The sequence below is a fragment of the Piliocolobus tephrosceles genome, chromosome 16 (assembly GCF_002776525.5).
Source record: "Piliocolobus tephrosceles isolate RC106 chromosome 16, ASM277652v3, whole genome shotgun sequence".
Classification (NCBI taxonomy): Eukaryota; Metazoa; Chordata; class Mammalia; order Primates; family Cercopithecidae; genus Piliocolobus; species Piliocolobus tephrosceles.
Genome location: NC_045449.1, coordinates 61,054,067 through 61,069,578, shown reverse-complemented (window position 1 = coordinate 61,069,578; position 15,512 = coordinate 61,054,067). Strand labels below are relative to the sequence as shown.

Genomic DNA, 15,512 nt, shown 5'->3' with positions numbered 1-15,512 from the left:
ATCCTGAAGGGTTATTTAATCTGTAAGAAACTGAACTTTTTGGCCCGGCATAGTGGCTCACTCCTGTAATCCCAACACTTTGAGAGGCCGAGGTGAGTAGATTACCTGAGGTCAGGAGTTCGAGACCAGCCTGGCCAACATGGTGAAACTCCATCTCTACCAAAAATATAAAAATTAGCTGGGCGTGGTGGTGGGTACCTGTAGTCCCAGCTACTCAGGAGGCTGAGGCAGGAGAATTGCTTGAACCCAGGAGGCGGGGGTTGCAGTGCAAAGATCATGCCGCTGCACTCCAGCCTGGGTGACAAAGTGAGACGCCATCTCAAAAATAAATAAATAAATACATAAACTAGTTATGTTCACATAAAAGCACACAAACTAGTGCTCAGAAACACCTGGATCTGGCCTTAATGCAGCAAATATAATCAGAAACTGAACGTGTGTGTGTGTAAGATGACATGGGGCGGGGGAACAGTCTTTGGAGATAAGCGGCTTAGATTAAGTACTTAAACAACATTATTATAGGGTATCATCAAAGTACATTTGTTTGGCCAATCTTATTTATCTGGGTGATTCAGTCTGGGAAAGAAACAACACCCTAAAGATGGTCAGATATGATGCTAAAGGAATTAAAGAATGATGATTTTGGCCAGGAGTGGTGGCTCATGCCTGTAATCCCAGCACTTTGGGATGCCGAAGTGGGCGGATCACCTGAGGTCAGGAGCTCGAGACCAGCCTGGGCAACGTGGTGACACCCTGTCTTTATCAAAAATACAAAAATTAACTGGGCATGGTGGCATGTGCCTGTAATCCCAGCTACTCAGAAGACTGAGGTAGGAGAATTGCTTGAACCCAGGAAGCGGAGGTTGCAGTGAGCCAAGATCATGCATGCCACTGCACTCCAGCCTGGGTGACAAAGCGAGACTCCGCCTCAAAAAAAAAAAAAAAAAAAAAGAATGATAATTTTTTTTTTCTTTGCTCAGGAATAAACAGGAATTCCAGAAGGTCAAACTTCACCCAAACTTAAAAAGATTAAAACACACACACACACATTAAAAAAGTCATTGGATCAATCTGACCAAGAACTTACGCTGGCTACATGTTTAGATACATGAGTCGACTTCCACTAACATCCGATGAGGAGTTTTAAGAGAGGCCCCTTTGTCAAAGTGCTGGGAAACAGAAGAATTAGTCACTTTAATGCTTGATGTCAAAGTCTTGGTGAGCTCTGGCTTCAGTATTACTAAGTCAACAAACAGTCTTGTATAATGTGGCTCAGGCAGTCAGCCAGGAAGTGGTTGGTGACCCCAAACTCCTTCCTCCACTACGGTTTGCAAAACCGGTGGCCAGGACAGTGTGTCCTCTGCAGTAGGGCTCTCCTCTAGCAATACGCCACCTGGGAGATTTGCCCAGCAGAACCTGGTGTGATTTTGCCATCCTAAGCAGACACTATTGAGATGAGGCTTAAATAGCCAGTTAGCCACCCTTAGAATAAAGCCCCTGATGGGAAGGCTTAAGGACATCTGCCAGACAAACATCAACAAGGCAAAGGACTTATGTGCCATGTGGAACCGTCTTCTCCTGAATGTGTATTCTGGGATTTATTCTGCTAACACGTGATTTCCCATTCAATGCTCACAGAAAGCAGAGATATGCACCTGGAGCCAGAGCCAGAATAATCCTGGGTTCCTTCGGAAGCTGGTTCTTCTACTCATGATGGCCACAGCCTCCATGCCCTTGTGGGGACCCCTAAGGATCCTGAGCTCTGACAAGGAAGGTTCCTCAGACCCCTGCAACCCTGTAGCTGGCCTTAAGGCAGCTATTCAAGCCATGATTACTTTTTTCCCTCTAAGTATCATGTTCTGACCTAAATTGCAGTCATTCTGGTCCAAATCTGGTAGATTTTTTTCCCACACTGCTGCAGAAGAGAACCTCCTCCTCTGGAAAGCTAAATTCAAGACAACCAGAGCCATCTCAAGGACAGGGACTGTAAATTTTCAATTTACACAAATTCACATTCGGCACTCTCTGCCTCTCAATGGCTCTCTCTCTCCCTCTCTCTCTGAACATGGGTATCTATTCTGCTCAAACAAATCTGTAAGCACTTCTATTTCTAAAAAAAAACAGCTTTGGCCGTGCACAGTGGCTCACGCCTGTAATCCCAGCACTTTGGGTGGCCGAGGCGGGCGGATCACAAGGTCAGGAGTTCGAGACCATCCTGGCTAACAAGGCGAAACCTCGTCTCTACTAAAAATACAAACAATTAGCTGGGAGTGATGGCACGCACCTGTAGTCCCAGCTACTCGGGAGGCTGAGGTAGGAGAATCGCTTGAACCTAGGAAGCGGAGGTTGCAGTGAGCCAAGATTGCGCCACTGCATTCCAGCCTGGGCAACAGAGTGAGACCCCATCTCAAAAAACAAAGCAAAACAAAACATCAACAACAAAAAGCTTTATTGAGATGTACTTTACATACCAATTCAATGGTTCTTAATACACTTAACAGACCTGTGCAACCACATCCATCATCTATTTTTATTTTATTTATTTTTTATTTTTATTTTTTTTTTTGAGACGGAGTCTTGCTCTGTCGCCCAGGCTAGAGTGCAGTGGCCGGATCTCAGCTCACCGCAACCTCTGCCTCCTGGGTTCACGCCATTCTCCTGCCTCAGCCTCCCGAGTGGCTGGGACCACAGGCGCCCACCACCTCGCCCGGCTAATTTTTTTGTATTTTTAGTAGAGACGGGGTTTCACCGTGTTAGCCAGGAGGGTCTCGATCTCCTGACCTCGTGATCCGCCCGTCTCGGCCTCCCAAAGTGCTGGGATTACAGGCTTGAGCCACCGCGCCCGGCCCCATCATCTATTTTTAAACCACAATAAAACCTCTCCAGTATCCTCTGGCCTAGATGCTCCAGGAGGGCAGGGATCTACCTGCCTTGTTAGCTGCTCCAGGCCTAGCACCTGGCACAGAGCAGGAGTTCAATAAAGTTTCTGTGAATGGATGCTTTCATGATGCCAACCTGGAACTTCCATAGTCCTCTTTTCCAGATTCAAGAAATAACTACTTCTCTAATTTAGCGAATCTTCCTAGGAGAGGCAGAATGGCCCTCAAGATTCCCACTGACTGGTAAGCCCTTTTGGAAAAGCATCGAGAAGTCAGAGACAGCAAGTCAGAGATGTGAAGTTGCAGCAGAAGCTCCTGCTGGCCTTGCAAGAGCAAATTGCCATGTTGTGGAGAGGGCCACATGGCAGGACACGGCAGGTGGCCTCTAGGAGCGAGCCTCTAACTGATGGACTGTAAGGAATTGCATTCTGCCAACAACCATGTGAGCCCTGAAGACAACTCCAAGATCCAGAAAGAAAGGCAGCCTGGCTGACACCCTGATGTCTGCCTTATGATACCCTGAGCAGAGAATCCAGCCATGCCACACCCAGACTTCTGACCCACAGAATTTGTGCACTCATAAATGGGTGTTGTTGTAAGCCACTGAGTTTGTGACCATTTGTAACATAGCAATAGAAAACTAATATACGGCCAGGTGCGGTGGCTCACTTTGGGAGGCTGAGGCGGGTGGATCACTGGAGGTTAGGAGTTCAAGACCAGCCTGTCCTACATGGTGAAACCCTGTCTCTACCAAAAATACAAAACTAGCTGGGTGTGGTGGTGCTGGTCTGTAGTCCCAGCTACTAAGAAACCTGAGGCGGGAGGATTGCTTGAACCCGAGAGGCGGATGTTGCAGTGAGCTGAGATCACGCCACTGCACTCCAGCCTGGGTGACAGAGCAAGACTATGTCTCAAAGTAAAAAAGAAAAGAGGCTGGGTGCAGTAGCTTATGCCTGTAATCCCAACACTCTGGGAGGCCAAGACAGGTGGATCACGAAGTCAGAAGTTCGCGGCCAGCCCGGCCAACATGGCGAAACCCCGTCTCTACTAAAAATACAAAAATTAGCCAGGCGTGGTGTGGGCACTTGTAATCCCAGCTACTCGGGAGGCTGAGGCAGGAGAATCGCTTGAAACCAGGAGGTAGAGGTTGCAGTGAGCCGAGATCATGCCACTGCACTCCAGCCTGGGCAACAAGAGCAAGACTCCAAGGGAAAAAAAAAAAACGAGAAAAAGAAAAGAAAACTAATACACAAACTCCTCTGGGAGTTGGGAGGAAAGCAGTCTGATTGCAGTAACTCCTAAATATACATGACTGATTTCAAACTTCTCAGGGGTGTCACGAAGAAATTTTAAAATGAGGCCGGGCGCGGTGGCTCAAGCCTGTAATCCCAGCACTTTGGGAGGCCGAGACGGGCAGATCACAAGGTCAGGAGATCAAGACCATCCGGGCTAACATGGTGAAACCCCGTCTCTACTAAAAAATACAAAAAACTAGCCGGGCGAGGTGGCGGGCGCCTGTAGTCCCAGCTACTCAGGAGGCTGAGGCAGGAGAATGGTGGGAACCCGGGAGGCGGAGCTTGCAGTGAGCCGAGATGGCGCCACTGCACTCTAGCCTGGGTGACAGAGCAAGACTCCGTCTCAAAAAAAAAAAAAAAAGAAATTTTAAAATGAGGATGTTTTAAATACAAAAGATATCTCTAACTGCTAAAATTTCAGGCAGTATAGAAGCGAAAAAATTTTAAACCTTTTACAGGAGGCCATAGAGGATCAGGCTTCCTTAAATGGTTTCTGTTTTTCTCAGCTTCTTCCTGTCCATTCATTCAGCAAATATTTACTATGTGTGGACCCAAAGTTTAAGCGCCAGAGTCACACTGTCCAGTAGGGCAGCCACAAGCCACACGTAGTCCTTGAGCACTGCAGAGTGGCCAGTGCAAACTGGGATGTGTGTCCACGGAAAATACACACACGATTTCAAAGACTTAGTATGAAAAAAAACAAGTGAAAAGATTGTATCAGTATCTTCTCATGTGGATTACATGTTGAAAAGATAACGATGGCGATAGATAACAAACAAGCAAACCTCAAGTGACCTGTCGCCTCGGCACCCCAAAGTGCTGGGATTACAGGCGCGAGCCACTGTGCCTGGCCAGAGATTTAGATGGGGAAAAAGCTATTGTAGATGGAGTATTCAGGAAAGACGATGCTAAGGGTGTGATGTTTCCACTTGTAAACCCGTGAGTTTGGTATAAACTTTCAAGTTCTAACCCAGGACAGCAGCAGGGGCTGGGAGCATGAAAGGGTGGTAAAAGGCAGGTTGGTCAGTTGCAGGCGACCACACTGCTCTACTCCCACTGGGTCCCATGTAAATGGCGCCCCCTGGCGGTGTGCAGCCCTGTGACACTGTTCGTTTGAATGATTTGGATGTTATTTGTAAATCAGAGGTTGCATAGTACAAAAAGTAAAGCTTCCAAGATGATTTTTCCAGACAACTCTACATTTTCCAGATACGACTGGTTTGTCCATTTTAATATTTATAATATATTTGTGCCTTATCCTCCTTGTAACCTATAAGAAAAATCTTCACTTGGGAATATACAAAATTCCTGATTTCTAGTCTGAAATTCTCCTTTTCCTCTCCCAGTGGGCTGAATTTCTTAAAGATACATAAAACCTTCTCAGTACAAGTTAGCTGATTTCTAGAACTCAGTCTGTTTCTCTGAACCGGGGCAAAAGTGTTACCTAGTTTTCAAAAAAAGTTTTCAGACTTGCCTAACACTACAGACCTCCAGGCAACAGAAAACAGGCCAAAGCCCACACAAGCCAGCCAGGGTGCTGCAATCTCACTCAGGCTGCTAAAGCAATGAATCTAGATGTACTTTTCCAGTAATTACTGCTCCTGAAAAACACATTTACTGCCTGTCATTGTGCATACACTTTCACATTTTTAAAAATCCAAAACGTTGTGATTTCTCACTCCCTATCCCATACCTACACATCCCTGGGAGAGGGGAAGCTCTTAAAGAGGTTGAATGTTTAAACTATATTAATTTATTTTAGGCTGGGCGCAGTGGTTCACACCTGTAATCCCAGCACTCTGGGAGCCCGAGGTGGTTGGATCACCTGAGGTTAGGAGCTTGAGACCAGCCTAGACAACATGGTGAAACCCCATCTCTACTAAAAATACAAAAATTAGGCTGGGCGCGGTGGCTCAAGCCTGTAATCCCAGCACTTTGGGAGGCTGAGACGGGCAGATCACGAGGTCAGGAGATCGAGACCATCCTGGCTAACCCGGTGAAACCCAAAAAAAAAAAAAAATACAAAAAAACTAGCCGGGCGTGGTGGTGGGCCCCTGTAGACCCAGCTACTCAGGAGGCTGAGGCAGGAGAATGGCATAAACCCAGGAGGTGGAGCTTGCAGTGAGCTGAGATCCGTCCACTGCACTCCAGCCTGGGCGACAAAGCGAGACTCCGTCTCAAAAAAAAAAAAAATACAAAAATTAGCTGGGCGTACTGGCAGGCACCTGTAATCCCAGCTACTCGGGAGGCTGAGGTAGGATACTCGGGGAGGCTGAGGTAGCCAGGAGAATCGCTTGAAACCTGGGAGGCGGAGGTTGCAGTGAGCCGAGATAGTGCCACTGCACTCCAGCCTGGGCGACAAGAGCAAAACTCCGTCTCAAAATAAATAAAGTATATTAATTTCTTTTAATGCCTACAATAAATAATATTCTCCAGTCACCTGAAACAACAGCCTTACTGAAATGAATATTATTCGCTTTGCTTTGGAATGTCAGTCACACTCATGCAATCAGACACAAGGTTTCTAAATTGACTTAAGAGCCTTAGCAACTTCCTCCATATCACAATAAGAAAAAGCAAAAGTTAATTACTACCTACTTTTAACCAGGGTTTTGTTAACAATAGTTTGCTTCCCTGATCCCTGTATCCGTTTCCTGTGCCAGGTACTTCCACCCAAGTCACTGGGAAAATGCAGCTTCTTTCATGGACAGAGTCAATTTCACTGACCAGCCAGGAGGACAGCATCTGCTCCTTGTCTGTTCCATTAGTGTTGAAAGGTTTGCACAAATCTATTTACCCGCCCTCCTTTCCCTATGCCCTTTATGACCAAGAAAAAAAAAAAAAGGAGCTTTGCCAGACAGCTAGGCAAACCTCCACTGTCCCCTGGCTGTGGAACTGTGTCTGGAGTTGGTTCCTTCTGGTGGGTTCTTGGTCTTGCTGACTTCAAGAATGAAGCTGCAGCCCTTTGCCGTGAGTGTTACAGCTCTTAAAGGTGGTGCCGACCCAAAGAGTGGACAGCAGCAAGATTTATTGTGAACCGCGAAAGAACAAAGGTTCCACAGCCTGGAAGGTGACTGGGTGGTGGGGTGGGCAGCTTTTATTCCCTTATTTGTCCCCACCCATGTCCTGCTGATTGGTCCATTTTAGAGAGCACTGATTGGTCCATTTTACAAACCTCTAGCTAGCCAAAGAGAGCTGATTGGTGCGTTTTTGCAGGGTGCTGATTAGGGCATTTTACAAACCTCTAGCTAGCTACAGAGTGCTGATTAGTGCACTTTACAGTCCTAGCTACAGAGTGCTGATTGGTGCGTTTTACAATCCTCTTGTAAGACAGAAAAGTTCGGCTGGGCGCGGTGGCTCAAGCCTGTAATCCCAGCACTTTGGGAGGCCGAGACGGGCGGATCACGAGGTCCGGAGATCGAGACCATCTTGGCTAATACGGTGAAACCCCCTCTCTACTAAAAAAATACAAAAAAAAAAACTAGCCGGGCGAGGTGGCGGCGCCTGTAGTCCCAGCTACTCGGGAGGCTGAGCCGGGAGAATGGCATAAACCCGGGAGGCGGAGCTCGCAGTGAGCTGAGATCCGGCCACTGCACTCCAGCCTGGGCGACAGAGCGAGACTCCATCTCAAAAAAAAAAAAAAAAAAAAAAAGACAGAAAAGTTCTCCAAGTCCCCACCCCACCCAGAAATCCAGCTGGCTTCGCCTCTCAGAACAAGCCAATGAAACTACCTGGATCACCCAGAAATCACACGCATGATGCTGACCTCGGTCCCTTCTCAACAGAAAATTTAAAATAAAATAAAACAACTTCTCAATATCGTGCTCATTCTTGAGAAAACTTTTTATAGAATTATCTTACTCAGAATAAAATTTTTATACCAGACAAGGGAAACATTTTCCAAATTATGTTTATGAGAAACCTTGGGGAAAGTCTGTGAGATTAATCCAAGGAGTCTTTATCCTTTATATTCAGAGGTATTGACGCCAACAGCAAACTTAAAATCTCTTCCTTTCAATAATTTCTGCCTGAATATGTTTGCAGATGCATTTCAGGAAAATGGTTTAAAGCAGAGAACAAGGAGCACTGTTCGGCATTTTGGCATTTCCATTCATGTCATTCCACAGGCGGCACCACCCTGATCCCAAATCTGTTCTCAGAAATGTGCGCAAGAAAAGTCTCCGGGGAGCCTGGGGGCGCCTGGATGAAGTGCACTGGCTCCCTGCCAGGGCAAAGAACAAAATCATATTCTGTAAGAAAAAGTTGTTTTTCTTTTCTTTCCTTTCTTTCTCTTTTCTTGGAGCAGAGGCAAGTGTTTCTATTTTTCTGCATTGTGCACCAAATCCCTGAAGACCACAAATCAATCCCTAAAAGTATACACATTAATGTTAATGCAGTCAGAACAGGAACTGTTGAACAAGAACTGATTTTTTGTTTGTTTGTTTGTTTTTGTTTTTTTGAGACAGACTTTCGTTCTTGTTGCCCAGGCTGGAGTGCAATGGTACAATCTCGGCTCACTGCAATCTCCACCTCCCAGGTTCAAGCAATTCTCCTACCTCAGCCTCCCAAGTAGCTGGGATTACAGGCATGCACCACCATGCCTGACTAATTCTGTATTTTCAGTAGGCACGGGGTTTCTCCATGTTGGTCAGGCCGATCTCGAACTCCCGACCTCAGGTGATCCACCCGCCTCAGCCTCCCAAAGTGCTGGGATTAGAGGCATGAGCCACTGCACCCAGCCAGAACGGTTAAACAGTACAGAAAGCAATGAAAATGAAAGGATTCCTGCCTGAGATAATATTAGGATGTGCTTAGCGTCTCTTGAGAGATGCTCATTTTACTAACAAGTACCTCTGGGGCGAGGGTGGCAGGTGCAGGGTGATCTTCAGACTGTGCTCCAAGGAGCCTCCTTGGTGAGAGGTCGCTCACTGAGACCAAGGAGTGGCTGGCGGAGGAGGCGAGCCACCCTTCCAATAGGTTCCAATGGGGCTACCCTATATGCTCCGCTAAGCACATAGGGTCGGAGTCCCCAGCCACCTTCTACTAGAGACTAGAGAGCCAGTGTACCTGCTTTACATGTGGGTCCTCAGGAGAATATTTTCTTCCAGCAAGGTATCTCAGAGGAGGGAGAATTCCATACAGTAGAACAACCTTGTGCCTTAAATCAGACCTGGTTCTAGCCTAAAGTTTGTCAATGAGGTAGACAGCTTAACTGCACTTCCTACAGGTCTAGACTTCATCATAAAATGAAATGGCTCGCCGGGCGTGACCTCTCAGGAGTTCGAGACCAGCCTGACCAACATGGTGAAACCCTGTCTCTACTAAAAACACAAAAATTAGCCGGCTGGGGTGGTGCACGCCTGTAATCCCTGCTATTCTGGAGGCTGAGGTAGGAGAATCTCTGGAACTCAGGAGGCAGAGGTTGCAGTGAGCCAAGATTGCACCACTGCACTCCAGTCTGGGTAACAGAGCGAGACTCCATCTCAAAAGTAAATAAATAAATAAATAAATGGCTCAATTACAAATCATCTGCAATATTCCTTCTAGGTCTAAAACTCTAGAATCAGCTGGGGGCAATGGCTTATGCCTGTAATCCCAGCACTTTGGGAGCCCAACGTGGGCGGACCGCCTGGGGTCAGGAGTTCGAGACAAGCCTGACCAACATGGTGAAACCCCTTCTCTACTAAAAATACAAAAAATTAGCCAGGAGTGATGGTGGGCACCTGCAATCCCAGCTACTTGAGAGGCTGAGGCAGGAGAATTGCTTGAAACCAGGAGGTGGAGGTTGCAATGAGCCGAAATCATCCCACTGTACTCCAGCCTGGGCCACAGAGCGAGATTACAGCTCAAAAAAAGAAACAAACAAAAACTCTAGAATCTGTGTCTACGTCTACCAAACGTTTCAAATGAAGATAATGACAACTCTCTCTCTATAGCAACTCTCAGCTCTCAGGAACTTTTCCTGTTCATATCTTTCCAACAGGCTTATATTGAGTTCAGAGACCCCTACATTTAACACAAACGAGGGACTATTCCAATGAAATGTTTTAATTAAAATTAATCTGTGGAATGTTATTTACTAATTGTTTACTCTGAAATTAATGTCTAAAACACACACACACACACACACACACACACACACCAAAAAACCCCACCAACACTCTATTCTAGACAGTAGCTCAGCTTTATTTTCTTGATCTCCCAGAGATGTTCTTTTTTCCTGGAACTAGGGAACATTTTATGTGTTAAAATAAAGTAGTAGAGGAATAAGTAGAGGCCAGTACCATCTACAGCAAGACAAAAGGCCTCTGATTTTTCATTTACTTGATAGTGCTGACTTTATCTGTTTTCAAAAAATGTTTTTCCTTTTGCTGGATTAAATACTAGTGACAGGCAAAAAAGCAGAGTAAGCAACAACAAATAATGGGTTTCACCATGCTCTCCTTCTGGCTTGCCTATTAACTAGCTGTGTGGCCTGGAGCACATTACCTAACCTTTCTGAATCTCAACGTATTCATCTGCAAAATATGGATAATAACACACCAGTGCCACTAATGCTCCACTGCCCACCACCACCAGAGGGTTAAATGAGGGAGAAGGGATAAGGCCAGGCACAAGAAGCAGGCAAAGTATGGGTTCTCTCACTGACTCTTCAAAGCATAAGCATTTGCTTCATTTTCAAAAGTATGGACACGGCTACCAATGAACTCTGGTGGTTAAACAGAAACAAGTTCTAGAAGTTCCATGTAGGTTGAATCAGTCCAGAGCCAACCAAGAGTGGAAGCAAAAGTTAGGCTCCCAGGCCGGGCACAGTCGCTCATGCCTGTAATCCCAGCACTTTTTTTTTTTTTTTTTTTTTTTTTGAGACGGAGTCTTGCTCTGTCACCCAGGCTGAAGTGCAGTGCCGTGATCTCCGCTTACTGCAAGCTCCGCCTCCCGGGTTCATGCCATTCTCCCGCCTCAGCCTCCCAAGTAGCTGGGACTACAGGAACCTGCCACCACACCTGCTTAATTTTTTTGTATTTTTAGTAGAGACGGGGTTTCACCGTGTTAGCCAGGATGGTCTCGATCTCCTGACCTCGTGATCTGCCCGCCTCGGCCTCCCAAAGTGCTGGGATTATAGGCATGAGCCACTGCGCCCAGCAATCCCAGCACTTTAAGAGGCCGAGGCAGGAGGATCACTCAAGCCCAGGAGTTCAAGACCAGCCTGGGCAACATAGCAAGTCCCTGTCTCTACAAAAGTAAAAAAATCAGCCAGGTTGGCAGCACACACCTGTTTTCCCAGCTACTCAGGAGGCTGAGGTGGGAGGATCACTTGAGCCCAGGAGATGGAGGCAGAAGTGAACCAGGATCACGCCACTGCACTCCAGCCTGGGTGACAGAGCAAGACCCTGTCTCAAAAAGAAAAAAAAAAAGTTAGGCTTCCAAAGTTTACCTAAACATCTTCTTTGAAGAAACTCAAGTTGCTTCCTCGTTTTCAATGTTAAGGTCAGTGTAAAAGGGGATGGTGGAGACTGTGGAATTTATTATCAGTTCTGACTTTAGGGGTTTAACATCTGGCAAACTAGGCCTCATTTCTTCATCCATCATCAGATTTAGCTAATCTGAATCCTTTTAATTGGAAACATCTATTAATCTAAATTGCCCTCCTGCTTCTCTGACAAAGCAGAACATGACTTCAGAATATGAACCTTACAGAAACTGAATCATACTTTAGCCAAAATGAATTATACATTAAAGAATTTATAATTATATTACAGGTGGAGTCTGATGAGTCTGATTTTGTTGGCCAATTAAGAAAGGAAGGGCTGGCTGGGCACAGTGGCTCATGCCTATAATCCCAGCACCTTGGGAGGCTGAGGCAGGCGGATCGCCTGAGGTCAGGCATTCAAGACCAGCCTGGCAAACATGGCGAAACCCCATCTCTACTAAAACTACAAAAATTAGCCAGGTGTGGTGGCAGGCACCTATAATCCCAGCTACTCAGGAGGCTGAGGCAGAAGAATTGCTTGAATCCAGGTGGTGGAGGTTGCAGTGAGCTGAGATCTGGACATTGCACCCCACCCTGGGCAACATAGCAAGATTTCATCTCAAAAAAAACAAAAAAGAAAAGAAAAAGGAAGGAAGGAAGGACGGACAGAAGGAAGGAAGGAAGGAAGGAAGGAAGGAAGGAAGGAAGGGCCTCCACCTATATCATTCAAATGTAATTACCCCATGGTATACCTGCGAATATTTCGGTACAAAAACAAAAGTGGGAAAAGCATCTGCCTGAGTGTTTCAGAAAGCCTGAAAAGGGAACCAACTAGGATAAAGAGATTTTGTAGGTAGTAGAGAAGCTTCTAGAACTGGTTCTTTTCTTGATTATCACCTGTAATTTCCTGTGTATTCCATGCAGTCCCAACATTGCTCCTAGAATCCAAACTCATATCAAAAAACAAGGTCATCAGGAGATAGAGTAGAGGGATCCACGCCTCCCAGGTGAATTACTCTAGCTCAACTGCCCAGAAGGTGGGACCATCTCCACCTCTTCTGGAAAGACTCCTATTAACCAGTCCCATTCATTTCCCTTTCTCTTTCCCCACAAGGCTATGTCCTGCTTCTCCACTTACAAGGTCATATGCAACTCGAATCTCTGTCTACCCATCTGGCATCCACCCTTCCAGACCCTACTTAAATGCTACCTCCTCAAATGCCAACGAACTCCAAAACTCGGCGGATCATTCTGGTGGAAGCTGATCTCTCCCTCTCTGGCAGCCTGTGTACCCATGATGCGTTTTGTAAACTTGCAGCTACTTTGATTTTGTCTTGGATTGTACTTGGGTCTTGCCTTAACCCTTGGTCCAGATGGCAAATACGGACAGCCCCTGTGAGCACAGCCACGTTCTCAGTTAAGGATCTTTTTCTCTCCCAAAGCGCATCGCCCCTCTCATCAAGTGGTGGCTCAATAATATATCTGATAGTTTCATGGCACCAGATTTAAATATAAAGATGGTGTAGGTGGCTGATTTCATGTGTGTTGCCACACCAAACCACACTAGTGAGTTTCACGTTGCCGTGCTTGGCTTTGGGCTCCCTCACTGTCCCTGGACAGAGACGCTCAGTAGTCGTGAAATCACCACAAAGGTGGGGAGAAAGAAGGGGAAGAAAGGGAAGCCGGGGCTGGAATAATCCTGTCTGAGTCACCACTTCCTGAATGCTGGAGCTTCGCAGGTTCGGGAGAAGGGCAGCAGAGCCGCGCTTGGAGGATGAGCCCCCGCCCCGAGCCCGGCGCCCCCCGCCGGCAGCCGCGGCCCGGGCACCACGTGCTGGAGCGCCCTCCTGTGGCCGCGTCGCAGCCCCAGCCGCTCCCGGCTCGCGCGCCGACCACGCTCCCCGCGGCGGAAGAAATAAGAGACGCAGAAAGTTTCCAAGCCAGGCGGTTTGCGAAAGGACAGAGCCGGGTCCCGAGCCTCGAAGGGCGGACATGCCGGGAGCGGCGCCCAAGACCGCGGCGACGGCGAGAAGTCGGGCCCCTCAGGGACCTCCCGCAAGGGCTCCGAGGTGCCCCCCGCGGGGCTCTGGGCGTGCAGATCCCGAGGGCGCAAGGCTCCTCCTTGCACCTCGACCTGACCGCAGAGGGCGGGGAGGGGAAGCTGGGCCCACGGCCAGGACGGGGTGCCCCCCAAACCCCAGCTACAGCGCGCGCCGGGGGCTCTTGGGTTTGCTTTATTCATTTTCTTATTTGGAAGGAGGGGGCGCACCCACTCCCTTTGGCTCATTGTGATCCCCAACAGTCTGGATTCTGGGCGCCCCCAAAGAGCCCACCCGGAGTCCGCCGCCCCACCCAACGCCGCCCTCCCCCGCTGGGGTGACAAGTGGAAGCCGCAAATCCCCTCCCTCCTCTCCTCCAGCCTTCGGGCTTGCGGGGTAACGTCCACCTGGGTTTCCTGCCGCTCGCCCGGGGCTCGCCGGTCAGGAGGCGGCGGCGGCGGCGGTCCCGGAGCAAGCGAGGCCGGGCCGGGCGCGGCGCTTACCTCGTCTACGGTGAGCGGCATGCAGATCCGGTACTCTTTCAGCAGCATGGTCCTGCCGGCCGCGGATCCCCGGGGCGGGAAGCTGGGGGCGCCCTCCAGACCAGCAAGGCTGCCGCCCAGGCGCAGGGCAGGGCGCCCGGAGCCCAGCGCTCGTAGCCGGCGGGCGAAGCAGCCCCCGCGGCGCGCTCAGCTCCTGGCTTCCTCCTCTCCGCCCCAGAGCATGTCAGGGTTTGGGTCCGGGTGTTCGCAGCTCCTCCGCCTCCTCCCTCGCCGAGGCCGGTCCTCCCGGAACGCGGTGTTGCAAAGTCAGGGAGGTAGGGAGGGAGACCCGCTGGCGACGGCTCTGCTCGGCAGCCCAGGGTGGTAGGAGCGGCCGCCAGATCAGGACATGCCCGGCAGCGAGCGAGGGAGGAAAAAAGAGAGATTTCCAAAAATTAAAACGAATGCACAAAAGTCACCCGCTCGATCCGCCTCCGAAAGCAGACGGGAACCTGGCGACCCCCCTCCTCCGGCGGGTCTGCCCGATGCTAATGTCACCAGGAACACATTGCAGCCGGAGCCGGAGATGCTGACTTTCCAGACAAAGGCTCGATCGGCTCCTCTCTGCGGGCGGTAAACAAGATTTCCAGCTCTTTTTAGGGCCGGTCCCCGCGCCGCTCCGGAGCTCGGCTCGGGGAGAAAAGGGAAGCCGCCGCCGCCGCCGCCGCCGCCGCTGCTCGGCTCTGCCCGGCTGTGGCCCCGGGCGCCTCCAACCTCAGCTCGCGGCTGCTAGGGGCGGGCGGGAGGAAGCTGGCGCCTTCCGCGCGCGTCCCCTCCCCCGAGTCCCTTGGCTCCCCGGGCGCCGTGCGTGCCCGCGAGTTTGCAGCCACCTCGCCCGGGCCGGAGCGTCCGCGCCGATGCAGTGTGCCTGGGCCCGGGAGGTGGGTGCGGGAGGAGCGAGCGCGAGCAAGGCTGACATCAGCAGCGGCCGCGGCGGGGAGGGTAGCCCCATCCGGCCAATGGGGAAATGGCAAAGAATGTGGAGGATTTAAACAAAACAGCATGTCTCTGCCAGACGGCGGGGCTGCTCCGGAGCGGAGCCCCGGCCGGCGCTAGGGAGGCTCGGGCAGAGGGGCTTCCCTCGGCTCCTTTGCCGTTTGAATCCGCTCTCCATTGTGCCCTGAGTGCCGCCGAGCTCCATCCAGCCCCTCTGGGCAGTTTCTGATCCCCTGACCCTAGGGACAAGTCACCAATGCCCACCACCTATGTGTGGTCCAGTAAGCAAGTCCAGGGCTGGAGAGGCAATGGGTGGGATTTGGGAACAAACCCTTGCCTGGTTTCAGAGG

The 15,512-nt window shown here is 49.5% G+C and overlaps 1 protein-coding gene across 1 annotated transcript in view; it reads right to left on the bottom strand.

The window, feature by feature from the left end:
• The window catches only part of PITPNC1 (phosphatidylinositol transfer protein cytoplasmic 1), a 312,387-nt gene extending 297,253 nt beyond the window's left edge, over positions 1 to 15,134 (bottom strand). The window contains exon 1 of the mRNA XM_023211996.3: positions 14,188 to 15,134. Coding sequence (XP_023067764.1) covers positions 14,188 to 14,235 — 48 coding nt within the window. The 5' untranslated portion in view covers positions 14,236 to 15,134. The remainder of the gene's footprint in view (positions 1 to 14,187) is intronic.
• Between the last annotated feature and the right edge of the window lie 378 nt (positions 15,135 to 15,512).